General features: G+C 49.3%; 1 protein-coding gene across 1 annotated transcript; it reads left to right on the plus strand.

The window, feature by feature from the left end:
* Positions 1-1,507: 1,507 nt before the first annotated feature.
* Positions 1,508-27,875, plus strand: MFGE8 (milk fat globule EGF and factor V/VIII domain containing). The gene is made up of 10 exons (XM_020909381.2): positions 1,508-1,616; positions 12,409-12,548; positions 15,499-15,627; positions 16,010-16,141; positions 18,309-18,490; positions 19,081-19,251; positions 20,164-20,308; positions 25,614-25,798; positions 26,824-26,979; positions 27,102-27,875. The coding sequence occupies exons 2-10, from the start codon at positions 12,476-12,478 to the stop codon at positions 27,237-27,239; spliced, it is 1,311 nt and encodes a 436-aa protein (XP_020765040.1). The 5' UTR covers positions 1,508-1,616; positions 12,409-12,475; the 3' UTR covers positions 27,240-27,875.
* The last annotated feature ends 34 nt before the right edge of the window (positions 27,876-27,909 follow it).

Below are 27,909 nucleotides of genomic sequence, written 5' to 3' on the forward strand. Positions count from 1 at the left end.
GCAGAGCCACCCCGAAGAGGGCATTTATGACAATTCTCAAGTCTCAGTTGTCTGCTTTTAGTCACACAGGGAAGCTCTGAGAAGGCTTCTTTCCACATCAATTGAGTTCCAGATGTCTTCAGCTTAAAATAATCCTTGTTCCAACTCTGAGGTGCTGAATGGGCCCTCATGCCACATAGCTTGGCAATTGCTCAGTAAATATTTTTCAATGAATGAACACAGTGGCGACTAGGTAGGGGAGGATGTTGATTTATGGCTACATATTTCACACCGAGGATTGGGGCAGGAGATATAGTCCAGTTCCTCTCTGGAGACAAGTTTGCCCCATAGCCAAGCCGAGCTCCCTCTGCGCTCAGTGGCATTTTTGGAATATGGCAAAGACTGGGTAGACCAACTTGTTCACCTGGCAGTTTTACAAAAGTGCATGTGACCTCTGCTAGGACTTGGGAGTTGAGTTCAAAGCGGCATTGGGGCCAGAGCTGCAGTGTAGTGGGTTTGGAGCAAGCAATCAGAAATTTTAAGTCTGCTGCTCAGTTCAGTGAGAGTTAAATAACACAACCAAGTAGATCTTAAAGATCTCATTGGCTTTATTAAACAATTCATGAATTGAGCAGCATTCCACTTAGCAAGTATAGAAAGAAGCTCCACCAAGCTGTAAAAAATGAAAGATTTCTAAAGACAGAGAGGGGGCAGAAAAAGGAAATTATGAGCAAAAAGATGCATTGTTTCAGGCAGGGTCACCTTCCTGAGGGGAACAGAAGGGACCTACGAGGCAGAATATCTCATTAGTGCTGACCAGGTAATTTCAAGCTGGTTAAAGATTACATTCCTGGGGGAGACTGTAATTGCAGTTGGGTTAGGTATTAAGTCTTGGTTTGCTAAGGAGGGGTTTAACATAAGTAATTCCATTTTGAAACTTTAATTTTTATTGTTGTTGTCTCTTTTTTCTTTTTGACAAGAAGGTTGACTATTTCTTGGGAGAAATGGCAAAATGAGTGTCTGACAAGTTCTCCTGGGGCTGCTGGCTTGAAAAGGAGGCAGTAGTAAGAGAAAGAAGACAGGGCTGAGATCTCTGCATAGACAAGGCACCCATATCTTTAAAGGGAGACCCTTCCAGCTGGAGGATGAGAGAGTTGGGTGGGCAAGTGGGGGTGGGGGTGGGAGTTAGTCTGTGACAAACCCTCCTGGGCCTATTGTTTACTAACCACCCTTCAACCCTGCCCAACCTGGGGCTCTGGCTTCATTCCTTCCTGAGTTCAATTTCTAAGAAAGGACTTGATGTTCTTCCCGGAAATGGCCTTGCTCTGGACTCAGGCAGGAGATGGCTTGTCCAGATGTCCAGCTGGCCCCATTAAAAAGGCTTTGAACAGAGCCCTACAAAAATAGATCTTTCTAAGGCATTTCTTCTGTGTCCCCTTTCTGCTCTGCAGATCAAATCCCCGACCCAGGTGTAGTGGTATTTCTTTTCCACACCAGATGCTGACTCTGAGGACTGCTCTGGGCCAGCGAGGCAACCTCCCTGCATGCCACTAACCTCCCGGGGAGAAAAGGAAGCAGACTTTGAATGAAGAAGATTAATGTGCCTGGTTAGCAGCTTTGGTCGAGGTACCAGGCAGGTAAGATGGGAAGCTGGGGCTCAAATCCAGATCTCGGGTCTAAATCTCTCTGTGCAACACCCAACTGTCTCTCAGAGGAGCAGACAAACCAGGTGGGGAGGCATCTCAGGGTGCCGGGAACTGTGAACAGGAGACCATTGGCTGTTTTGAGCATCAGGGCTTCAGGAGTTCAGAGAAGGAGAAATTAGTGAGGGTGGAGGGAGTTGCCAGGGAAATTAGTGAGGATAGTGTTCAGAGGTGAGGAAAATCATATAAAGGAACCTTAGAATTTGGCCCACCTTTTGGTTTCAGCAAGAAAACACTTTTACATTTTTAAACTGAAAGCATGTTTATTCCCCAGTGCCGGCCCTTGGCCTTTGGCTGAAAAACAAAAGGAGGTTGTTTAGTCCCTGGGCTGGGATGTTTGCTCACAGATCATGATGTGTGCTTGGAGCATCTGGTCTGGGAAAGGGGGTGTGCATCTAAGGAGCGTGAGCTTGGGACTGCCATGCTGTTCTGCTCCAGCCCCGCCTGCTTTCACAGATGCTGGAGGGCAGAAGAGGAATGGCTGGACTAGACAAACGCTTCCTTCCTCTCCACATCAATGGAGTTGGGCAGTGTTGACAAATATATAATCATAAACCAGCATCTTAGAGATAGTGACTGTGCCTCTCATATACCCTCCTCCTGACTCATTCTTTTTGCTTGAATCCCTCCAGCCACAGGGACCCACCCCTGCAACAACATCAATCTGTTTCCCAATGCAAACATAGCAGCTATCATTGGAGAGCATTGTTTTCTTTTAGCACTTTCTGGATGCTCCAGGCTTTTCTTATATCCTCCGTGCCCTCAGTTCAGTTCAGTCGCTCAGTTGTGTCCAACTCTTTGCAAACCCATGAATCGCAGCATGCCAGGCCTCCCTGTCCATCACCAACTCCCGGGGTTTACTCAGACTCATGTCTACCCAAACCCATGTCCATCAAGTCGGTGATGCCATCCAGCCACCTCATCCTCTGTCGTCCCCTTCTCCTCCTGCCCCCAATCCCTCCCAGCATCAGGATCTTTTCCAATGAGTCAACTCTTCGCGTGAGGTGGCCAAAGTATTGGAGTTTCAGCTTCACCATCAGTCCTTCCAATGAACACCCAGGACTGATCTTTAGGATGGACTGGTTAGATCTCCTTGCAGTCCAAGGGACTCTCAAGAGTCTTCTCCAACACCATAGTTCAAAAGCATCAATTCTTCGGTGCTCAGCTTTCTTCACAGTCCACCTCTCACATCCATACATGACCACTGGAAAAACCATAGCCTTGACTAGACGGATCTTTATTGGCAAAGTAATGTCTCTGCTTTTTAATATGCTATCTAGGTTGGTCATAAATTTCCTTCCAGGGAGCAAGCGTCTTTTAATTTCATGGCTGCAATCACCATCTACAGTGATTTTGGAACCCAAAAAAATAAAGTTTGACATTGTTTCCACTGTTTCCCCATCTATTTCCCATGAAATGATGGGACCAGATGCCATGATCTTAGTTTTCTGAATGTTGAACTTTAAGCCAACTTTTTCACTCTCCTCTTTCACTTTCATCAAGAGGCTTTTTAGTTCCTCTTCCCTTTCTGCCATAAGGGTGGTGTCATCTGTGTATCTGAGGTTATTGATATTTCTCCCAGCAATCTTGATTCCAGCTTGTGCTTCTTCCAGCCCAGCGCTTCTCATGATATACTCTGCAGAGTATATAACTCATGCAGATATATAACTCATGAGATATATAACTCATGCAGAGTTAAACAAGCAGGGTGACAATATACAGCCTTGACGTACTCCTTTTCCTATTTGGAACCAGTCTGATGTTCCACGTCCAGTTCAAACTGTTGCTTCCTGACCTGCATACAGGTTTCTCAAGAGGCAGGTCAGGTGTTCTGGTATTCCCATTTCTTGAAGCATTTTCCACAGTTTATTGTGATCCACACAGTCAAAGGCTTTGGCATAATCAATAAAGGAGAAGTAGATGTTTTTCTGGAACTCTCTTGCTTTTTTGATGATTCAGTGGATGTTTGCAATTTTATCTCTGGTTCTTCTGCCTTTTCTAAAACCAGCTTGAACATCTGGAAGTTCACGGTTCACGTATTGCTGAAGGCTGGCTTGGAGAATTTTGAGCATTACTTTACTAGTGTGTGAGATGAGTGCAATTGTGCGGCAGTTTGAACATTCTTTGGCATTGCCTTTCTTTGGGATTGGAATGAAAACTGACCTTTTCCAGTCCTGTGGCCACTGCTGAGTTTTCCAAATTTGCTGGCATATTGAGTGCAGTACTTTCACAGCATCATCTTTCAGGATTTGAAGTAGCTCAACTGGAATTCCATCACCTCCACTAGCTTTGTTAGTAGTGATGCTTTCTAAGGCTCACTTGACTTCACATTCCAGGGTGTCTGGCTCTAGGTGAGTGATCACACCATTGTGATTATCTGGGTCATGTACATCTTTTTTGTACAGTCCTTCTGTGTATTCTTGCCACCTCTTCTTAATATCTTCTGCTTCTGTTAGGTCTATACCATTTCTGTCCTTTATCGAGCCCATCTTTGCATGAAATGTTCCCTTGGTATCGCTAATTTTCTTGAAGAGATCTCTAGTCTTTCCCATTCTGCTGTTTTCCTCTATTTCTTTGCATTGATCGCTGAGGAAGGCTTTCTTATCTCTCCTGGCTATTCTTTGGAACTCTGCATTCAAATGGGAATATCTTTCCTTTTCTCCTTTGCTTTTCGCTTCTCTTCTTTTCACAGCTATTTGTAAGGTCTCCTCAGACAACCATTTTGCCTTTTTGCATTTCTTTTCCATGGGGATGGTCTTGATCCCTGTCTCCTGCACAATGTCATAAACCTCCGTCCATAGTTCATCAGGCACTCTTGTCTATCAGATCTAGTCCCTTAAATCTATTTCTCACTTCCACTGTAAAATCATAAGGGATTTGATTTAGGTCATACCTGAATGGTCTAGTGGTTTCCCCTATTTTCTTCAATTTAAGTCTGAATTTGGCAATAAGGAGTTCATGATCTGAGCCACAGTCAGCTCCCAGTCTTGTTTTGCTGACTGTATAGAGCTTCTCCATCTTTGGCTGCAAAGAATAGAATCAACCTGATTTCGGTGTTGATCATCTGGTGATGTCCATGTGTAGAGTCTTCTCTTGTGTTGTTGGAAGAGGGTGTTTGCTATGATCAGTGCGTTCTCTTGGCAAAACTCTATTAGCCTTTGCCCTGCTTCATTCCATACTCCAAGGCCAAATTTGCCTGTTACTCCAGGTGTTTCTTGACTTCCTACTTTTTCATCCCAGTCCCCTATAATGAAAAGGACGTCTTTTTTGGGTGTTAGTTCTAAAAGGTCTTGTAGGTCTTCATAGAACCGTTCAACTTCAGCTTCTTCACCATTACTGGTTGGAGCAAAGGCTTGGATTACCGTGATATTGAATTTCTCCAAAGCACTCTCATCCCTTTTGTTGGAGAATGGTATTAGAGATGAAGGTCTGAGCACTAAGGTGCTCATTGCTACTGGGGTGTCACTGTTTCTAGGCATTCTCAGCAGACAGAGCTAGGAAATAAACATAATTCTTTGGAGAAGGAAATGACAACCCACTCTAGTACTCTTGCCTGGAAAATTCCATGGACAGAAGAGCCTGGTAGGCTACAGATGATGGGGTCACGAAACAGTCAGACATGACTTAGCAACTGAACTACAACAACATTATGACTCTTGTATACACATGTATCTATAATTATTTCTGTACCCATTCATCTGTATCTAGGTTAAGTTGAATTTGAAGTCATACTAGTATCTCTGATTAATCTAGTACTATGTGGATTATTCCAACCTCCTTCCTTGCTTATCTACAACTTCTTTCTCCAACAGTGAGAAATCTGAGTCTTATTATCAACCATCCATTTACTCACTTGTTTAAGCCCCAGTATACATGCATACAGGAGGCTTCCCAGGTGGCTTAGTGGTAAAGAATCTGCCTGCCAATGCAGAAGATGCAGGTTTGATCCCTGGGTCTGGAGGATCCCCTGGAGGAGGAAATGGCAACCCACTCCAGTATTCTTGCCTGGGAAATCCCATGAACAGAGGAGCCTGACAGGCCACAGTTCTTGGGTTGCTAAGAGTTGGACATGACAAAACAACTGAGCACACATATGCACATGTTAACCTGAAACTCCATGAAAAACAACTTTACTGCCTTTACTGACTAGCTTTTGGGGATCATGCGGAATTCTGTTTGTCCTCAGCCTTATAGTTTCCAGTCAAAACACTGTTTTCCTAAGCTGCTTATGTCAGTTCCTCTCCACTCCCCTTCCCGCCTCCCCCACCAACTGCTTGCACTGAGGTTTGTCATACACTTGCAATCAAGTTAGATTCTTCTGTCACAGTCTGGGGTTCCCCAGCCATCCTGGCTGATTTTTAAGTATTTGTCTATGTTAATAAGGTTCACTTTTTGTGTTGTGAAGCCTGTGGACTTGGCTAAATTGGGTAGCATCACGTATCTAGCACTCCAGTGTTATACAGAATATTCCATCACCCAAAATTCCCCCAAGCTTGCCCTTTGCGGTTAACCACTCCTGCTTCCCCAAACCCCCGGCAACCACTCATCCATTCTTCATCCCTATAGTTTTACTTTTCCCAGAATGTTATGTGAATGAAATCATAAAACATGTAGCTTTTTAGGTCTGTTTTCTCTGTCTTAGCAAAATGCATTTAAGATTCATCCATGTTGCCATACGAATCACTATCTCAGTAATTTTTTCACAGATAAGTATGCCATCATATGGTTACACTACAATTTGCCAATTGATTGATTAAAAGACATCTTTGTTGCTTCCAGTTTTTTTTAAAAAATTATTTATTTTGTGTGTGTTGGGTCTTCATTGCTGTGCCTGGGCTTTCTCTAGTTGCTGCAAGCGAGGGCTACTCTTCATTGTGGTGAATGAGCTTCTTATTGAGATGGTTTCTCTAGTTGCAGAGCACAGGCTCTAGGGCATGTGGGCTTCAGAAGTTGTGGTTAGTTGCCCTGGGGCATGTGGAATCTTCCTGGACCAGGGATCGAACCCATGTCCCCTGCATTAACAGGTGCATTCTTAACCACTGGACTACCAGGGAAGTCCTCCAGTTTTTAATGACTATGAATGAAGCTGCTGTAAACATTTGTGTACAGGTTTCCATGTTAACATATGTTTTAATTCACTTGGATACACATCTCGAGTATAACTGCCTGTGTGTCATAAGTCTATGTTAAATTTTATAAGAAACCACCAAATTGTCTTCCAAAATGACTGCACCATCTTCCAACCTCATGGGCAGTGAATGAGGGTTCCTATTGCTCTGCATTGCTGCCAATAAGTATTTGGGGTTATCAAGTTTGTTTTTTATTTTTTATTTTTTTGGATTTTGGCCAAAATATTGCAGCAATATTAAATAGTTGTTTGCATTTTTATTTTCTTAGTGAAAAATCACTTTGAGCATCTCTTCCTATGCTTATTTGTCATCCACTTATCTTCTTTGTTGGGCTTCCCTGATAGCTCAGTTGGTAAAGAATCTGCCTGCAAAAAAAAAAAAAAAAAGAATCTGCCTGAAATACAGGAAACCCTGGTTCGATTCCTGGGTCAGGAAGATCCACTGGACAAGGAATAGGCTACTCACGCCAGTATTCTTGGGCTTCCCTTGTGGCTCAGATTTGGGTAAAGAATCTGCCTCAAGCCTGGGTTTGATCCCTGGATTGGGAAGGTCCCCTGGAGAAGGGAAAGGCTACCCATTCCAGTATTCTGGCCTAGAGAATTCCATGGACTGTACAGGCCATGGGGTCACAAAGAGCGGGACATGACTGAGAGGCTTTCACTATCTTCTTTGTCAGTTTAGGTCTTTTGCCTATTTAACAAACTGGATTGTATATTTTCTTATTTTTGAGTTTTAAGAGTTCTTTATTCTGGATACATGTTCTTTATAAGATATGTGATTTGCAGACGTTTTCTTAGTGTGTGGTTTATCTTCATTTCTCTTAACAATGTTATTGCAGAGCAAAAAGTTTTCTTTCATGAAGTCCAGTTTGTCAATTTTTCTTTCATGGATCCAGCTTTTAGTACAGTATTTCAAGCTCATCACCCAAAGAGAAGTTACGCAGACTTTCTTCTAGAAGTTCTATAGTTTTCTGGTATAGAGTCATTTCTATGATCCTTTTTGAGTTAAGTTTTATATAAGATTAAAGTTTAATTTTGTTTTTATTTTTTTTTTTTGGCATGCAGTCATCTGATTCTTCCAGTACCCTTAGTTGAAAAACCTATCCTTTGCCAGGTACTGCCCTGGCACCTTCAAAATTCAGTTTATCAAATTGGTGTATATATTGGGGTTAATTTCTGAGCTCTCTGCTCTGTTCCTTTCTCAGAGCTTTTGCTTCTTCAGATCCTTGTAAGGCTGGCTTCTTATTCAGGATCAGTGTGAAAGTCACCTTTTTAAAGAGGTCTTTCCGGGTCACCTGAGCTAAACTTGTCCTCCTTTATTCGAATCATGTCATATTGTTGTGCTGTCTTTGTAGCACTAAGACCTGAAATTATCTAGTACTGGGTAAGAAAGTGTTCAGGCCAAGGAGATACTATCCCACTGAAGTCCAAAAGGGGCAGATCATAAAAGAAAAGCCCCTTCCTCTCTGGCCCTATCTCACTTGTTAAACCCTCTGTCAGCTCCAGATCCCAAGGCCCAGGTCTTCTGTCTCTGTCCTCAGTGAGTGGAGCCAGTGGTTTCCATTCTCACTGTGCATGAGCTTTAACTTGGGGGAACTTTAAGAATACTGATTCCCAGGCTCCACCCCAGGATTCAAATGTAATTATGTGGAAATGTGGCCTGGTCATCTATATGTTTTAAAAGCTTCCCAGTTGATGGCAGTGTGCGGCCACCATTTCCAGCTTGAATGCTGCCCGCAGTTGGTACTCAATAAATGGGTATGTAAATGGGTTGTTGAATGACTCGATGACGACATGTAACTTAAGTTGGTAGCTCTGCATTTGTACCAGGTGGGTGGCAGAAAGTCAGTGAGGGTCATCAGGAACTTTGGTTCTGCTGGGGTTTATGGCATTAACCAGCAAGGATGATGTATTCACAGCCCTCTCGATCTGCTATCTGAGGTGGGATTTCATTTTTCTTCTCTTTTCTGGCTGTGCCGTACAGCTTGTGGGATTTTAGTTCCCTGACCAGGAATCGAACTCAGGCCCTCACAGTGAAAGCACTGAGTCCTAACCACTGGACCACTAGGGGATTCCCTTAGGTGGGATTTCTGAAGAGCTGTATTTCCTTTTTATTGAGATATAATTCACAGAACATAAAATTCACCCTTTAAAAATGTACAGTGGTTTTAGTATACTCTCAAAGTTGTACAACCATCACTGCTAATTTCAGAACATCTTCATCACCCCTAAAAGAAACCTTGTACCCATGAACTGTCTTTCAGTTAGTATAATGTTTTCAAGTTTCATCCATGTTGCAGCAGTGATCAGTACTTCATTCATTTTAATGGCTGAGTAATGGTTCATTGAGTGGATATACCAGTCGGTTTATATATTCATCAGTTGATAGACATTTGAATTGTTTTCAATTGTAGGCTGTTGATAATGAGTCAGGAACATTCATGTGTAAGTTTTTGTATGAACTTGTCTTCAGTTCTTTTGGGTATTTACTTAGGAGTAGAATTGCTGGGTCCTATGGTAACTCTATGTTAAACTTTTTGGGAAACTGCCAAACTGTTTTCCCCAGTGGCTGTACCATCTTACAAGCCCATCAGTAATGTGTGAGGGTTCCAATCTCCCTATATCCTCACTAGCATTTATTATCATCTGACTTTTTGATTATAGCCCTCGTTATGGGTATGTGAAGTGGTATCTCATGTGGTTTTTTTTTTCAATTATTATTTACTTATTTAGCTGCACTGGGTCTTAGCTGCAGTACATGGGATCTTTGAAGCAGCAGGTGGGATCTAGTTCCCTGACCAGGGATCGACCCCAGGCCCCCTGCATTGACAGTGAGGAGTCTTAGCCACTGGACCACCAGGGAAATCCCTCACGTGATTTTGATTTTGATTTCTGTTTTTCTGATGACTTAAAGCATCTTTTCATGTATATCTTCCATTTGTTTATCTTCTTTGGAGAACTATCCATTCAAATTCTTTTCCCATTTAAAAACTGATTTGTCCTTCTGTTGAATTCTGAATTATTTATATATTCCTGATATTAGATCCTTACAAATGACTTGCATTTTATTTCTTCTGATTCCATGGGTTGAAAAGACCTTTTTGAAAGTGTCTTTTGGAGTATGAAAGTTTTAAATGTTGATGCAGTCCAGTGGATTTATTTTTTCCTTTAGTTGCTTATGTTTTAGGTGTCATGTCTAAAAATCCACTACCTGATCCAAGATCATAAAGATTTATGCCTGTTTCGTTTTACAAGTTTTATAGTTTTAACTCTTACAGTTAGTTCTTTGATCTCTTTCGAGTTAGTCATTTGTATAAAGTATATGGGAGTCCAACTTTATTCTTTTGTGTCTATCCAGTTGTTCCAGCACGATTTGGTGAAAAGACTACTCTTTTGGGCTGTACCACATGTCTTGTGGGATTCCAGTCTCCTGACCAGGGATCAAACCCAGACCCATGGTAGTGAAAATGCTGAGTCCTAACCATGGGACCACCAGGGATATTCCCAGACTATTCTTTTTCTACTGAATTATCTTGGCACTCGTTGAAAATCAATTGACCATAGATGTATGACTTTATTTCTGGACTCTCAGTTCTATTCCATTGATCTATGTATCTTTCCTTATGCCAGTACCACATGGTGTTTTTCTTAATTAAAAAAAAATATATTTGGCAGTTCCAGATATTAGTTGAGGCATGTGGGCTCTTAGTTGAAGCTTTTGGGATCCAGTTCCCTGACAAGCCCCCACCTCCCCTCCCCTGTTGGGAGTGTGGAGTCTTAGCCACTGGACCGCCAGAGAAGTTCCCACACGGTCTTGATTACAGTTGTGTTGGAGCAGGTTTTAAAATTGTGAAGTATGAGTCTTACAACTTTGTTCTTCCCCTACTAAGATTGTTTTCATCATTCTAGGTCCCTTCTGTTTCTACCTGAATTCTAGGATCAGCTTGTCAATTTCTGCAAAAAAAAACAGACGGTTGGAATTTTTATAGAAGTTGTGTTCAACTTGTCAATCAGTTTGGAGAGTACTGCCATCTTAACAAATCTTAACAATATGTCTTCCAATTCATGAACAAAAATGTTTACATTTATTTAAGTCTTCTTTAATTTCTTTCAATGTTTGTTAGTATTCAGTATACAAGTCTTCTACTTCTTCTGTTAAATTTATTTGTAAGTATTTTATTCTTTTTTGATGCTACTGTGAATGAAATTGTTTTCTTAATTATTAATCCATTTTTGTATTGTTCATTTCCGGGCTTCCCTAGTGGCTCAGAGGTAAAGAATCCCCCTGCCAATGCAGGAGATTTGATCCCTGATCAGGTTTGATCCCTGAGTCAGGAGGACCCCCTGGAGATGGAAACAACAGCCCACTCCATGGACAGAGAAGCCTGGAGGGCTATACTCCATACGTTGCAAAAGAGCCCAACACAACTTGGTTGACTAAGCAACAAAATCATGAAGGGTACTGGATTTTTACCAAATGCTTTTTCTGTGGCTACTGAGTTGATCATGTAAGTGTAGTGTTTTTCCTTCTGAGTGGTTTTAAGAAGGGTCTCCTGCCAGTAAGTTAAGTCTGACTAGTCTGAACCTAGGTATCAACATAGCTGGTAGGGGAGATATCTGGCTGCTCTCTTTTTTTTTTTGTGGTGGTCGGATGAGAACACTATTATTAAAATATTTTTACCCCCGAAAATAGGCAATACCTGCATATGATAAAAAAATAATTATTTAGGAAAAATTCAACCATGACAAGCAAGTCTGTTTCGACCCTGACACTCTAGTTTCTGCCCCCTTAAACAACCACCGTGTTAATTTCATTTCCTGGAACACTGAGATGTTTTCCTGCTACAAGGAAGGGCAGAGGTGAACAGTTGCCTCAGAGACTTTATAGCGTGAAAATCCTTAAGTATTTTCTACCTGGCCCTTTACAGAAAAATATGCTGATTCTTCTTCTTTTTTTTTTTAAAAGTCTCTTACCATTTCAAAGGATGATGCTATGATATGCTATGCTATCTTTGTGTACATGTCATTTTATGCGTGAGAGTTTCGGCAGAATGAATTCCTTTACGGGGAATTGCTAGGTCTTCCGGTCTCAGCCTTTGTCATGTTGATAGATATTACCGCACAGCTCTCTGGGGAAGTTGAACCAATTTACATTCTCTCCAGCAATGCCTGCTTGAGCCTGTTCCCGGGAGCCTCGCACTCACAGTGCACTACTAATTTGATGCTTGCCAATCTGATAAATGAAAATGGTACCCGTCCTTGTAACCTGGGTTTTTCTTACAATGAATAAGGTTTAGCATCTTTTCTTAAGCCTAAAAAGTTAAAACAAAGCCAAAAACCAAAGCAAAACCAAAAAGCAAAGAACAGACAACTCCTGAGCCCTTTACTTCTCAGACGACTCAGAACTCCAGGCCTGGTCACTCGCACCCGGCGGGATGCAGGGCGTGGCTCGGACTGAAGTGGGCGGCCGCGGACCCCCGGCTCCTCCCAGCCCCTCCCCAGTCCGCGGAGCCCCGCCCCGAGCCCGCCTCTGGCGGGCCTGGGCGGAGCACGTGGCCCGGTGGGAGGCGCTGCGCTGCCTGATTTATTCCCGTCCAGGAGAAGGCGTGCGAGCCCCCGGGTCTGAACCGCCGAGCGCCGGGTCCCGCGCCCTCGTCCCCATACCATGCCGTGTCCCCGTCTGCTGGCCGCGCTCTGCGGCGCGCTCTTCTGCGCCTCCGGACTCTTCGCCTTCTCCGGTGAGTCTATCGCACCGCCCTCTCGCCCTCGCCCCTCCTCTCCGCGCCTCTCGGAAGTTCGCCGCCGCGCCCTCCCTCTGCCTCCGCTGTTTACAAACTTGGTCCCAGAGCCGGAGCTGAGCCGAGGGGTGACCTCTCTGGCTGCGCCCGGGCGGGCGGCGGCGATGCTCTCGGCCTCTCCTGCTGGGGGTGGGGGTTTGGCCGGTGCTCGAGGCTTGAGCGTTGGGCGGGGGCTCGGGACACTGGGTGACAGCCCAGCCTGCCCCAGGGAAGTGGCTTACACAGAACAAAGGAATCCGCTGTGTGGGGCCTCTTTTTTCCCATCTGTAAAATGAGGCCACATCCCTCGTAGCTCAGACGGTAAAGAATCTGTCCACAATGCGGGAGACCCGGGTTCAATCTCTGGGTAGGGAAGATCCCCTGGAAGAAGAAATGGCAACCCAGTCCAGTACTCTTGCCCGGAGAATGCCATGGCCAGAGGCTCCTGGCGGCTTGCAGTCCATGGGGTCGCAAAGAGTCGGACACGACTGAGCGACCTTAGTGCTTCTGCGCTCCTTCCACCAGGAAGTTTCTAGGACTCTTGTATTGATCAATCTTTTCCAGGCAACTTTACCTGGAAACTCCCTCCCAGGCCATGCCGGCGGCTGGTCTGTTCATTGGGATTTTATCCTCCGTTTAAAAATAGGTATTTGGTCAGATAAGCGAGGGGCTGGCTAGGGAGCCAGAGGACTGGATAGGCTTGGGGCTGGGTGGGGGGTAGGAGGAACTCAGGAGGGGGCGAGGAGCCTAGAGAGGGATTCGGAAAAGGGCTCTGACCGGAGATGGCGGCTCCTGACTCCCCTCTCTCTGTATGGCCTTGGCCTGCCGTTTTATCTTTCTTGGCCCTCCTCCCCTGCCTAGGATGCATCCTGCTGAGAGCTGGGCCTCCAGCAGGCTGGTGATGGGGATGGGCGATGCCCCACAGGAAAGGGTGCCCATGGGGTGAGCGGGATATGGCAAAAACTCTTCAGGCACTGCTTCCATCCTTTCTTCTTAGAAATAAGATTGATGAAATACGTTGGGGTGGGAGGGTCATGGCTGAGTCCCGGCTCTGTCATCCGGTGCCAGTCTGACCCCCACCCCTACCCCCCCTACAACTGGAGTGGAAGCCTTAAAGCCACTTGAAGTCTCTTGGAGAGACAGAGAGATGGCTGGGTCTTAAAAGTCCCTTGCCTCGCCTCCCCTGGCCCCACAGCCTGAGCCCTGGCAAATGTCCCTGGGGAGATCTCCCAGAGAAGGCAGGACCCTGAAATCCCAAAGGTGATTTTGGAGACCCAGCTTAAGCGGGAAGGGGGAAGCTCCACAGCTGCGGTGCGCCGTGAGTGGGTCAGGCGCCTGGCAGGTAGGGAACACCTTTCTCTTCCTCTTTCCCCCTCCTCTGCTTTGCCCTGGAGCTCTGCAGGGAGAGAGCCCTTTGGGAGGGGGACAGAGGGGCGTCAGATTTTGCCGGCAGGAGCCCAAGGCTCTGGCCATTCTCAAGCCTCTGCTGAGGCAGTGCCTGCCGCCTGTCAGGTCAGGGAGGGGATTAACCTGCTATTTAAAGCCAATGACTAATGGCTCATTGGGAGCTGCCTTAAGCTCCTGAGGCCCCCACCGCTCATTAACGGTGTTCCCTTCCTTGGAGCCCCCGCCCAGCTCTCCAGGGCTTTGGGATTTCAGGGGGGCCCTCCAGCCTGGGATGGTGTGACTCTGCAGGGAGGAAAAAAGGTTTCTCATGTCTCACCCCAAGTGATGTGTAGGGGTGTGGGGTCTGGGGCAGCCCTTCTGGGATGCAAAGATCAACTAGAAGATGCTCTGAAGGTCTGGCTGACCTAATGGGCTGAAGTCCACCCAAGTCAAATCACTGGGGACAGGCTAACATTTGTCACCTAGGCCCCCAGATAGAATCTGTAAAGTCCTCTCCAGCCCTCTTCCCACCTCTTGTTGTTGTCCAGTGTTACTCAAATCCATCTTCCTCCTTACCTCTCAGCCTGACTTTGTCTTTTACCAGGAGGCCTGTGGCAGCATCCTTGATGCTTTCCTGGTCTCCTCTCTTACCTGCTCAGTCACATTTCCATGGAGAGCCAGAGGGATCTTTGTATACTTCTGAGCCACTTCTCCACCCCGGCAGCCCATCCACATCTCAGCACAAGGTCTTTTCTTGACATTCTCCCTCACCATCTAGGAAATAGCTTCCCCAGTCCCACCTCATGCTTGTGAACCTCTGACTTTTTCCTGGTGGCCCGTGGTGGGGATGCCAAAGGAGGGTTAAGAGCCCTTGTTCTGCAGGATGAAGAGTCTCCACTTGTCATTCGTAAGGTCCCCCCACCCCCAGCCTCCCTTTTCAGCAATGTCTTTATTCCTGTTCTGCAGCATACCATGTGCTCTGGGCTTCTGCTTCTTTTTGGAAAGTTCTTTCCTCATTCCCCAGCGGGGCACCATCCCACTGTGACTTTTAGCCAGCACAAATGTTCCTACCTCTGAACCTTCCAGCTTTCTGGCAGAAACCATCCTCCCTTGGCCCCTCACGCAGCAGAGCTCATGGTGCCTCCTCATTACCTGGTGACTTGTAGGTCATCACCACTTTCCTCTGACTTCTTATTTTTTTTTAAAAATAGGTATTTGCTTAGTTGGCTGTATCTGTTCTTAGTTGTGGCATGCAGGATCTTCAGTCTTAATTGCAGCATGCAAACTCTTAGTTGAGGCATGTGGGATCTAGTTGCCTGACCAGGGATCGAACCCAGGCCCCCTGCATTGGGAGTGTGGAGTCTTAGCCACTGGACCACCAGGGATGTCCCTCTTCTGGCTTCTTGAGACCCAGACTGCATCTGTCTTAGGGGCCCAGAATGTATACCTGGTAGTTGCCCAAACCACCCCCCCCCCAATATTTACTCAGTGAATGACTGTTCCTAACCCAGAACTGGCATTGCAGGTGACTTCTGTGACTCCAGCCAGTGCCTGCATGGTGGGACCTGCTTGTTGAACGAGGACAGAAAACCCCCCTTCTACTGCCTCTGCCCTGAAGGCTTCACGGGCCTCCTATGCAACGAGACGGAGCACGGTACCTGTCCTGGGCCATGCCTGCTGCTCCCCGCCAGCTCCCAGCTGCAGCCCAGGCTGCTGGCCTAGCTTGTCCCTCTGTGGGCAGTGGTCCACAGCACCCCTCCCGTTGTTCGCCGCCCTTTTCCTGGAAGCTCCCAGGCCACTTGGAAAGCTGGGTGCTTCCTTCACTTGGGCTGACTCACCTCCACGTGACCCTTCTTGGCTCCAGGCTGGCCCAGGCCCCATCAGGCAGATTGAGAGGGGGGAGGGAGGAGCTGGGGGGCACTGGCAGGCAGTCGGCCGAATTTGGGTGGAGGGTCCTTTGGGGCTTGCCCTGTCTGTCGTTGCCTGTCTCCAGCTCCTTCTTGACCACCTGCCTGTCTTACCTGCTTCCTCCCCAGGTCCCTGTTTCCCAAACCCCTGCCACAATGATGCTGAATGCCAGGTAACTGACCACTCCCTCCGAGGGGATGTCTTCACCGAGTACATCTGCAAGTGCCCTGTTGGATTCAGGGGCACCCACTGTGAGAGCCGTGAGTATCCAGGGGTGCCTGCTCCGGGGGGCACACCCTGTACCACAGGCCTGGTGGCTCAGGCTCATGCTGGCCTTCTTCTGCGTCAGGGTCTCCTCCGGGTGGATTTGGAGCGGGGCAGAGCTCAGTTACTTTGGACTGGGGAGGCAGGGAGGGACTCTGTCCCTCCCCAGGCTTCTTCCTGCCTGGTTCTCTCTCCTGGGACTGCTGGCCAGGCCTCATGTCCCTGCAGGGGAGTGAGGGGTGGGAGTGACCCCAGAGGTCGTGGGAGTGTTATTTTCTGTCACCACAAACGAGACATACAACCTTAGAGTTAAGTCCTGGGATTTTTCTACCGAGAAGGGAAAACCAACACATTCTTAATCTTTTGGGGCCCAGGGAGTCAGTTAATAAGGTTTGATCCTCAGGGTCTGACAGTGCTGGCCCAAGTGTGACCTCTGGCCTCCTCGCAGAGCTCAGAGAGGAGGGAGAGGCCTGGGCAGCCTGGGCCGTCCGCTCACAGTCAGGCGGTCAGAGGCCCGGCGTGTGCAGAAGGGCTGACCAGCCTGGCTCGCTTGGTTATCCACCCAGCCACAGATTGGCCCTGGCCGGTTCCCAGCAAACCTTGCCAATGGCATCTGTCCATGCCGTCCTCGCTCCTGGCCTAGCTGAGATTCCTCCCACAAGCCAGGACTCTTCCTCACCTGCCATCGGGTGGGCGAATCTAGGCCCAGGGCTGGATGGGGTGAGGGAGGCGGTGCCTGGTATCTGCAGTTCAGAGGGTCTGTCCCTGAGCGGGTGAGCAGGGGGCAGTGTCCTGCTCTGGGCGGATACGGGGGTGGTCTCCAGGGGAAGGAAAAAGGGCTGGGCCAGCCGGGTGGGAGCCAGCTCCCGGGGGAGACCAGGTCAGTGCCTGCACCCTTCACCTCAGAGGAGACAGGCCCCGAGGGCCTGTGCCCAGGGCTGAGACCAATGTGTCAGACGCTGGGTAGAGGAATGTGGGGGGTGGCGGGCGTTCGCCAAGGCCGCTGGGAGCCCTGGGTGGAGCCAGGTGGGCCCACTAATTACTGTGCCAGAGCCCAGGTAACCCTGGGTGTGCCTGAGTGCGAATTACTCATCTCGCCTGCTTCTGCTTCTCGGCTTGGGGTCTGTCCCAGGCTGGATGTGGCAGCGACCACAAAGGGCGAGGAACCGCCCCCACCCCCATAGGGCCCTTTGTTGCCCCCCCACTTGTTAACGTGGTGTGTGTCTTTGGAGCCCATAAGGACCCCGCAGGCATGTTTGGAGCCCGCTGGGTGTGGCCGCTGGGTGTGGACGTGAGGGCTGAGGACAGAACAGATGTGAGTCCGGATCTCTGTTCAGCCAGCAGCCGGCTCTGATCTCAGCCGTATGGCCTCGCTTGTGCCTCTGTCTCCCTGTGAAAGGGTCATACACCGAGCTTGGTATGAGCCTGGGGTGTTGGAAGACAAGTGGATCTCTCCCGGGTTCTCTGCTTGGGACCCGAGGTCCAGGCTTGCAGGCTTGGCCCCCGAAGACCACATTGCTGGTGAAGGTGATGGGCCTTGGCCAGGGGGGTCGTCCGGATGGCCGGTCAGGACCAGTAGTTAGAAGGCCCAAAGGGTACCAGAGTAAACAATGGCACTCACAGTCCATTCAGAAAACTCCTTCCAGTGAGAGTCTAGAAAACTCCAGGCACATGTGCTCAGTGCTTTATGTGCAGTGTAAGGACTGTTTGCTGCCATCTGAGGGGCCCTTCTTACAAAGCCATCCTCCTGGGGGGCCAGGGGGCTGGGCTGGATGTGGCTCGACATGGAGGAAGACAGGAGGTCATACTGTATCTGCTCACCAGCCCACCCCCTGTGTTAGAATAATTGCTGCTTGATGTCCTGTAAAAAAGAGACCACCTCCTGCAGCCTGGTGGGGGACTCCAGCTGCCAGTCGTGACATGTGGGCCTCGCCTGGAACCTTCTAGCAGCCCAGTGTCCCAAACCCCTTCATGACTCTGCCCGGCCCCTCTGTTCCTCACTGTGAGCTTTGTTTCCGCACCTCCTCCTCGGCCCTCGTTGTCCCTTCATGGTCTCTGCTCTGGGTCCTCTGGGTCCTCGGCAGAGGCCACAACTGTCTTGTTCTCGTGTCTTCTGGGCCCCGCCTGCGTGAGTGGCCCTCTGACTGCCCTTCTCCCCCTCAGGTTGCACCTCGCCGCTGGGCATGCAGACGGGCGCCATTGCCGACTCGCAGATCTCTGCCTCATCCATGCACTTGGGCTTCATGGGTTTGCAGCGCTGGGCCCCAGAGCTGGCCCGCCTGCACAACACTGGCATCGTCAATGCGTGGACATCCAGCAACTACGACAGAAACCCCTGGATCCAGGTATGGAAGGGGTGGCCCAGGGATGGGTGATATGTTAGGAGTGAAGGTGGTGTGATGGGAGATTGTGAGTGCCTACGTTGGGGGGGACACCATGGGAGGGTTCAGAACTGGGGTCCAGGTAACAAGGTAGCCGGTTCCCACAGGTGAAGTATCTTTAAGTGGAGGGCTGCTCTGGGGGCCTGGAGTGGGTGGGTGGGATGAAGGGAGTGAATACTAGGCTGTTAGAGAGACTGTTTGCAATGTTTGCAGGCTCTGGAAGCTTGTCCTTTTTTTTTTTTAAAGCCTTTATTGAATTTGTTACAATATTGCTTTTGTTTTATGTCTTGGTTTTTTTGGCCACAAGCCATGTGGAATCTAGTTCTCCAACCAGAGCATGGATGGAGTCCATACCTCCTGCACTGGAAGGCAGATTCTTAACCCCTGGACCACCAGGGAAGTCCCTAGAATCTTGTCCCTGTGTCCTGAGCACTGGGTCCAGAGCCTGGAGAGGGCCAGATGAGAAAGCCCCTGCTTCTTTGTCCTGACTGGGGGAGTGACGAGGGTAGGAAGAACCCGGGAGATAGGGTTCTGTCCTGCCTGCCCTGGTCCAGGTGAACCTGATGCGGAGGATGCGGGTGACGGGCGTGGTGACCCAGGGGGCCAGCCGCGCAGGGAGTGCGGAGTACCTGAAGACTTTTAAAGTGGCCTACAGCACCGATGGGCGCCGATTCAAGTTCATCCAGGTTGCAGGGCGGTCAGGAGAAGGGCAGTCAGGAGATAAGGTGAGGTTTGTTGGGAACCCTGAAGAAGGGCTGTGGTCAGCAACCCCTGGGGCTCAGTGCTGTTTGAAGGCTCCCAAGGAGGCGAGGGTACCCGGGATGATGAACCATAAGGTGGGCTTTCAGGTGTATCTTGGCTCACAGAAATTGGGAAGCCCAGATTGTGTCTGTGCTCTGTGATTTACAAGTAATAGGCCCATATTACAGATATAAGAATTGTTTTTAGTTGCTCAGTCGTGTCTGACTCTTGCGGCCCCATGGACTGTAGCCTGCTGGGCTCCTCTGTCTATGGGATTTCCCAGGTAAGAATACTGGAGTGGGTAGCCATTTCCTTCTCCAAGGGATCTTTCCAACTCAGGGACCGAACCCATGTCTCCTGCATTGGCAGGTGGATTCTTTACCACTGAGCCACCAGGGAAGCCCATAGATAAGAATAGTGAGACTCAAGAAGTTTCAATGACCTGAGGGTGGCTGTAGTGGTGGAGATGGGATGCATTTATAGCCTTCAGGGATACCATGTACAGTTGTATGGGTTGTGCACTGCTCAAGGGCTACTACTTAGCATCATTCACAATGTAGACCTCATGTGTACTTCTGTCTGTGGGAAAATTGTTGTTATAAAGTCTTTGTAGAGAGGAGTACCTTTTCCTAATTTGCATAGAGGCACCCTGTAGATCATAGGTGGTCCTGGGTGAAAGATGAGGATTTACACCTACGCCCCATGGTGACCAAAGAAGGTATGAAAAAGGGAATCTGTTGAGGGCTGTGGGCTGTCTGGAGGAACGGGGAACTCCTGCCAGCTCTGCTGTGCACACCTCTGTCTCCTGGCCCAAAGTGGAAGTGGGGGAGAGACCACCCCAGGAAGCAGGACTGCCTGCACTGACCCACTCCTCCAATCTGCCTCTTCCCTCCTAGATATTTATTGGTAATGTGAACAACAGTGGCCTGAAGATCAACATGTTTGATACCCCCTTGGAGGTACAGTATGTGAGACTGGTGCCCATCATCTGTCACCGGGGCTGCACCCTCCGCTTTGAGCTCCTTGGCTGTGAGTGGAATGGTGAGTGCCAGTGGCTCTGCCATCCTCAGAGATGGCTGTCCCTGTCCCCTCCTTTCTCAGCCACGGCAAGGAGTTGGGTAGGCAGGCAGCAAGGCCCAGGAACCTGAGCTCACACAAAAGGATCACCAGGCCTTAAGCAGTCCTGCCCAGGTGCTTAAGAGGAAAAAAGGACTTCTGTGGCTCAGTGATAAAGAATCCGCCTGCAATGTAGGAGAGCCGGGTTTGACCCCTGGGTCGGGAAGGATCCCCCGCAGGAGGAAATGGCAACCTACTCCAGTATTCTTGCCTGAGAAATCCCGTGGATAGAGAAGTCTGACGGGCTACAGTCCTTGGGGTTGCAAAGAGTCAGAAATGACTTAGCGACTAAATAGCAAATGACCACAAAGAGGAAAAAAAATATACCACTTCAGTTTTCAAAATATTTTCACGTACTCTGATAGGTACCTTGAGCTTCTAGAACATTTAGCGTTGGTTCTGTTTTGCAGATGTCAGTTCTACCAGGGCAGGGAGTTTGTTTTGTTCACTGCTGCATTCCCAGTGCATAGAATAGAGCCTTGATCATAGGTGCTCAATAAATACTGATTAATGAGTGAATGAATGAAGGAGTGAAAGGTTGCTGCTGAACGATCAGACGCGGGATTCTTGGCCTCCGGAGGAGACGAATTCAATCCGGGGCCAGAGACGAGGCTGGATCACTCAGAACTTTTGTGTAATAAAGTTTTATTAAAGTATAAAGGAGATAGAGAAAGCTTCTGACATAGGCATCAGAAGGGGGCAAAAGAGTACCCCCCCTAGTCTTGTAGCTGTATGTTATATAGTCACTCACAATCTGTTACTGAGAAGAAAGGCATGTCATAAAATTTAGAATGGCACCAGATAATTCATCCCTGGCCATAAAACGATTCAGAAGGGCAGAATACCAACAAATAGTTTCATTTACCTAGATTAGGGGAACAATACCTGAGTAAGTAATTTAGGCTGTTTGGCGGAACCAACTTGAAGATAGAGTCTGGGGTTCATTAACATAGCTTAAGACAACATTTCCATATGAAAAAGAAATGTATTGGTTAACTCGAGGTTTGAGAGTAGTTAGCTTCAGGTGAGACCAGGTGTCATGGCCACACAGCTTGTTGAGAGAAACCTCCTTTTAAATTTGTATAGAGAAGGAAAGACATATTGCTGGTTTGTTTCTTCCTGCCACTTAAGAGAGATAAAAATGTCTGGCACCTGCAGCCTCTTTTTTCCATTTGGAGACCCCTGGCCTTCCTGCCTGTTACCCTCTCAGGAGGAAAGTGAAGCCCAGTAAATTGTTTATCAAGGGCACACAGCTGGTAGGCATTAAAACTTGGTCTGAATTCCTGGGCTTTGACACCCACTCATCCACGGTTTCTCCCTCCCAAACCTATAATCTGCATTCAGGAGAAACATTTCGGGACTTGGAGGGTCATAGGGCTGGAGATGGTGCTTCTTGTCGCTGTTTCTGGAGAGATCAGGGTACAGGGGTTGGGCTGAGGGCATTGTCTCTGCCCAGCTCAGTTCAGCCTTGCTTTCTCCCTGAGGTCTGGATATTTTTCTCTTTTCAGCGACAGTGCCACCTGCTGGCTGCCGGCAGAACTGCAGGGCTCTCTAGGCAGAGCTGGCAGAGCAGAGGTCGCTCTCTGCCTTTCTTGTCTTAACCCAGGGCCTACCCTTTGCTCCTCCTTCCCCACTGTGGATCCTCTTTCTGTTATTGCATTTCAGTTACCACCCCAAACCACTCAGAGCTGAGTTCAGTGCCTGTCTGGGGTTATTCTTTTTTTAAAGCATGGAGTAAACTCAGTTTATTTTGCTCCCAGGGTCACTGCCTTTTGAACCTAATTGTTTTGGGGAGTTAAAGACTCTGCCTTCTGCTGAAAGAAAATTTAAGCAATTGGTAAAGGACAGAACAGGGTCTGGGGACTCAAACCATGGGCTCCTCTCCCTGGTGTCCCTCACTACTTGCTGTCATAGTCCGAAGCCCTTGCCTGTTTAAAGTTGCTGACCTGAGCCTCTCATGTCACAACTGGCTCCTTCTAAGGCCAAGAGAGGGTGTGTTTGGCAAGGGGAGGAGGTGAAGCTGACTTGTTTATTTTCCTTAAGGATTGGACCAATCTCCTTTCCTTTGTAGGGATTTGGGTTGGCTGGAGAGAGTATTGGTGTGTGCGTGTGTGTATACATGTGTGCATGTCCGTGGGACTGAGATCTGGGCATATCTGGGCATGCCCTGCACTAGATTCCTCTTTACCAGCAGACACAGTCTCCTTGGTGAACTGATTAGTTATTTAACTCAGTAGATGTTTATTAAGGTATTTATTAAGCTCCTTCTGAGTGTCTGGCTCTAGGGAGTAAGGCTGTTGGGTTCTAATAAGAGAGTCTGATGTGAGACAAGAAGCAAATATAAAAGAAAGGTCAGATAGCAGTAAGAATGATAAAGGAAAAATTAGCAGGATATGTGACGATGGTGACTTGGGGTGAAGAGAGGGAAGGGCATGGGGACTACCCTGTTGGGATGGCTTTTGAGTAGAAGCTTGAATAATGTAGATCAGGCCATGTGAAGAACTCGGAAAGGGCATCCCAGGTGATGCTCCATGGCCTGGCAGAATGAGCATCACTTGGAAGCTTGTAAACTTCCAGCCCCACCCTAGACCTTCTGAGACAGAATCCTTGTATTAGCAGGGTCCCTCAGTGATCTAAGGGCTTCCCAGGTGGCACTAGTGGTAAAGAACCCATCTGTAATGCAGGAGACATGAGACAAGGGTTCGATCCCTGGGTTGGGAAGATCCCCTGGAGGAGGGCATGGCAACCCACTCTAGTATTCTTGCCTGGAGAATCCCATGGATAGAGGATCCTGGAGGGACTATAGTCCATGGGATTGCACAGAGTCAGACATGACTGAAGTGACTTAGCTTGCATGCATGCACCAGTGATCTGAAAAACCATCAGTATTCTGGTTCAGATGGTGAAGAATCTGCCTGCAATGCAAGACACCTGGGTTTGATCCCTGGATTGGGAAGATCCCCGAAGAAGGGAATGCATCTCACTCCAGTATTCTTGCCTGGAGAATCCCATGGAAAGAGGAGATTGGTGGTCTATAGTCCATGGGGTCACAAAAAGTCAGACATGACCGAGTGGCTAACACTTCATTTCACTTCGCTGATCTATGAGAAACACTGCTCTGGTACCTAGATGGGGAGTCTGAGGACCAGAGTGGGGAGGGGAGGCTTCCCCAGGCTCACACGGGGTGGTGGAGCTGAGCTCTGCATGGTGCCCTGCCAGTTCTCTTTTATCTGGAAGGCTGTCTGATTTCTGGGGAGGGGGCCCTTAATGATGGGGAAATGTCGTGCTGGAAGCAGATGGGGTGTAGAAGGGTGCACCATGATCAAATGATGCTTTGGCTCCTCTCCAGAGCGCTCCAGGTTTATGCCAGCCCCTTGGCCTTTCAGGTCTGGAGCTTCGGGATGAGCCAGCTCCCAGCCCATCAGCCTGTCTTTATGGGAAAGGCTGAAGGTTACCTGATGCATCACCATCACAAAGAGATGGTGTGATTGATCAGCATCGGCACCGTCTGAAGGCAAATGTCTTTACTGGCAAGGTCACCAGCATCTGGGGAGATGTAAAGCACCTTGTACTATAGTCTGCTCCCAGATGGCACCATGGATTTGCAAGTCTTACCCCAGATTCTGCAAAGGGACAGACAGTCAGTTGTGCAGTGAAGATTCTGACCTGTGTGAGACATAGCTGTTATTCTCTTGGGAGTTTTTTTTAAAGATATTTATTTATTTGGCTATACCAGGTCTCAGTTGCAGCATGTGAACTCTTAGTTTCGGCATTATGGGGTCTAGTTCCCTGGCCAAGGATCGAACCTGGGCCTCCTGACACTGGGAGTGTGGAGTCTTAGCCACTGGACCACCAGGGAAGTCCCCTCGTGGGAGTTTGTCTTCTGCCCATCCCCAGCCGTTCTGGTCTCCTGCAGGTGCAGATGAGAGGACAAAACTGCCCGGCACATTCCTGAATGTTGGAGCAGGCCTGAGTGAACCCAAGGCCAGCTTCTCAGGCAACCCTCTCAGGCACGTCAGACAGCAGCAGAGTAGTGAATGTGTAAACCCTTTGGGAGGGGCTGTGGGGCAGGGAGGCATGGTCGTTCCTGAGCCTCAGGAGTTCTGACTTGTTAGCTTCCACCTGCTGGAGAGCAGGAATGCTGTGCTATTCATCACTGGGTCATCACCAGGCAGGCCTTCCCGGCTCTGAGTGGGTGCAGGAGTGGTGGAGACAGGGTCACGTGTGGCATGGTGACTCGCTCTGTGTGTGTGTGTGTGTGTGTGTGTGTGTGTGGTGTGTCAGAGAGACCTGGGGACAGTGCTTCATGGCTCTTAGCCTCAGCTTTCTCATCTGTGGAATGGGGTTGCTAATATCCTGTTGATTCCGGTTTTTGTATGGTGGATTAAGTGACTGAAGTCAGAACTGAGTCAGTGAGATGGTTATTATTAGTTACTCCAGGACTTGGCGGTATGAATCGCGGCCGTACTGTAGGGACGACAGGAAGTGCTGTGAGTCCAGAGGAGAGAGGCGTCCCACCTGAGTGAAGTGGTCAGGGCAGGCTTCTTGGAGGAGGGGTCTGAGTCAGGCTTTGAAGGAGGGTGAGAGGTGGTGCATCAGGGCCCTGCCCTGGTGCAGAGGGAGAAGAGTAGTGGGTGATCTGTACAGAGCATCTGAGGGGCGTGGGGCGGGAACTGAGCTGAGGTGTGGGGCGGGCTGTCAGCAAGAAATTATTTAGACCAGTTAGTTGGCTCTAAAATGTGGAAGGAGATTGTCCTTTTGTTTTTTAATGGTTTTTAAGTGTAATTTTATTCTTTTGGCTGTTCTGGGTCTTCACTGCTGTGTGGGCTTTTCTGTGGTTGCTGCAGCCGAGGGCCATGCTCTGACTGTGGTGCACGGGCTTCTCACTGCAGGGGCTTCTCGTTGTGGAGCACAGGTGTGCATGGGCTTCAGTAGTTGCAGCTCCAGGGCTCAATAGTCGTGGTGCACGCGCTTAGTTGCTCCATGGCCTGTGGGATCTTCCTGGACCAGGGATCGAACCTTTGTCTCCTGCATTGCCAGGCAGATTCTTTACCACTGAGCCACCAGGGAAGCCTGAACGAGCTTCTGTGTGTTGTCCAAGAGGATGCCAGAGGCTTGTCAGAAGCCAGAGTTCTTTTCCCTTCACTGCTTCGCTCTCACACCTACCCGGGGAGGCTTTGGATCCCAGATCTGGGTGACAGCCCCCCACCCCCCACCTCCTTGTTGGCAGGATGCGCCGAACCCCTAGGCCTGAAGGATAATACCATCCCCAACAAGCAGATCACAGCCTCCAGCTACTACAAAACCTGGGGCCTGAATGCCTTTAGCTGGTTTCCCTACTACGCACGACTGGATAATCAGGGCAAGTTCAACGCCTGGACCGCCCAGACCAACAGTGCCTCTGAGTGGCTGCAGGTGGGTCAGGCTCCTCCGGGGATGCAGGGCTGGGGTTGGGTGGGGCTGTGGGATCTATGACCCCGGACCAACCCTGGCTTCTGCTTGCCAAGAGGGAGTTTCTTTGAGACTTGTTTGTGTTCGACTTTGCTCTTTTCTTCCTCTTGTGTTCCCACCTTTCTGCTGATTCTGTAACTTGAGTGGGGGGATGGTGGAGGAGCTCAGAGCGGCTTCTGTCAAGGCTCTCAGCCCCGGGTGATGAGTGTGTGTGTGTAGAGGTGGGGCCACCTCCAGTGGCTGCCACTGGGTGATAAGGCTGAGCCCAGGGCAGGATGGAGGAGGGACATGTCGGGCTTCCTGTGCCTGCTCTCAGAGGATGCTCTCTCACTCGCTGAGAGCACGCCGTGCGATGGCCCTTGGACTTCACTGCAGCTGGGAAGCTCAGGAGAGTCGTGGAGAACCAGAGCATCCTCTCTTATCTCTGAGGAAGCTGGGTCCTGGCACGGCGAGGACTTGCTTGGGGCTCCCCTTCTGGTTGGCAGTGAGATGGGTTTGTAGCCTGAATCGTACTGAGCACCATCTGCCTCTGGTCAGCTGGAAGGCTCCCCAGGTTGGACTGGGGGGCAGGAGGGTGGTGGTGTCTCTAGGCCCCAAGGAGCACATTAGCCTGGGGGACTGGGTTCCATGAGAAGCTGCCTGCCTTTGGAATCACCCAGGACCAATATCAGGCTCTGGACAGCCTGCAGGGCCTCATGAGCAGTTCATGTCCCTATAGACTATGGCCTCTCTCTCTGCCCCTGTTTGCATCGTACAAGGATTGCTTGGGGCCAGGCTCTGAAATCTGACCTTTGTTGCAGTGAAGTGCTTGACAAAGTTGGTGGGTTTATTTATGCCCATTTGATTGATGGGGAAACTGAGGCTCTGCCAAATGAAGTAATTTCCCCAAAACTAGAATGTATGCCCCAGCATGTATGTGTGCTTTTTCCCACCTTACTGGAGATGGTGCAAGCAGAGAAGACGGAATTGATTTTTTTTTCCCCTTGTAGATTGACCTGGGCTCCCAGAAGCGAGTGACTGGCATCATCACCCAGGGTGCCCGAGACTTTGGCCACATTCAGTATGTGGCTGCCTACAAGGTGGCCTACGGTGACGATGGTGTGACCTGGACTGAGTATAAGGACCCCGGGGCCAGGGAAGACAAGGTGAGTGTGTGTCCAGCTGTCCTGCCTTCCCCACTCCAGGGGTGCCCTGCGAGTCAGATCTTGGGGTCTGAGGGGGAGGGGGGCTGGCTCTGGGGGCCTCCTGACACCTCCTCTGCTTCCAGATTTTCCCTGGTAACATGGACAATAATTCCCACAAGAAGAACATGTTTGAGATGCCGTTCCAGGCTCGCTTCGTGCGCATCCAGCCCGTGGCCTGGCACAACCGTATCACCCTGCGCGTGGAGCTGCTGGGCTGTTAGTGGTAGGCCCAGCCGCAGTGACCGGAAGGGCCCTGGGGCGGTTGCTTCTTTCTGTGGACCTGCTGCCTCCTCCGCCTGCCCTCCTGATTGTAGCTGACCTGGGGGCAGGCAGTGTCTCCCTCCCAGTCACCTCTCCCTCCCTCCTCTTCCCTCGCCCCCTCCCAGGGGTCTCTGGCACCCAGTCCTCAAGGCATCCCATTTTCTTAGGCACGGTGGGAGCTGAGTAGGTCTGGGATGGACAGGGAAGGGCAAAGTACAGAGCGTGGGTGACCTGTGCCTCTCCAGGTCCCTATGTCCAGCCCCCGTGTCCTTCCTGCGCTGCTCCCACACCCCACACCCCCAGGGCCCTGGAGGAATAAACAGGTCCCGAGGCCTCAGGCTGGAGAGAACAGCCTGAGGCATGATGCTGCACTCCTGACCCCCGAGACTTCCCCCTCATCCCCACCCACTCCCCACAGACCCCTCTTTGACTCTCATCCTGAAGCCTAGAAAGAGGTAGAAGGGGGGGTGGGGTGGGTCTGTGGAGTGATGGGGGAGGAGGCGGGTGAGCGCAGGGAAGGCGGGGAGCCCCCTGTGCTGGTTTTTTACCCCAGAGTACACAGGCAGCTTCCAAAATATATTTATATCACCCCCGAATGCTCACTGTGATTCATCATTGCTCCGTCGAAAT

Source organism: Odocoileus virginianus, chromosome 16, assembly GCF_023699985.2.
Source record: "Odocoileus virginianus isolate 20LAN1187 ecotype Illinois chromosome 16, Ovbor_1.2, whole genome shotgun sequence".
NCBI lineage: Eukaryota > Metazoa > Chordata > Mammalia > Artiodactyla > Cervidae > Odocoileus > Odocoileus virginianus.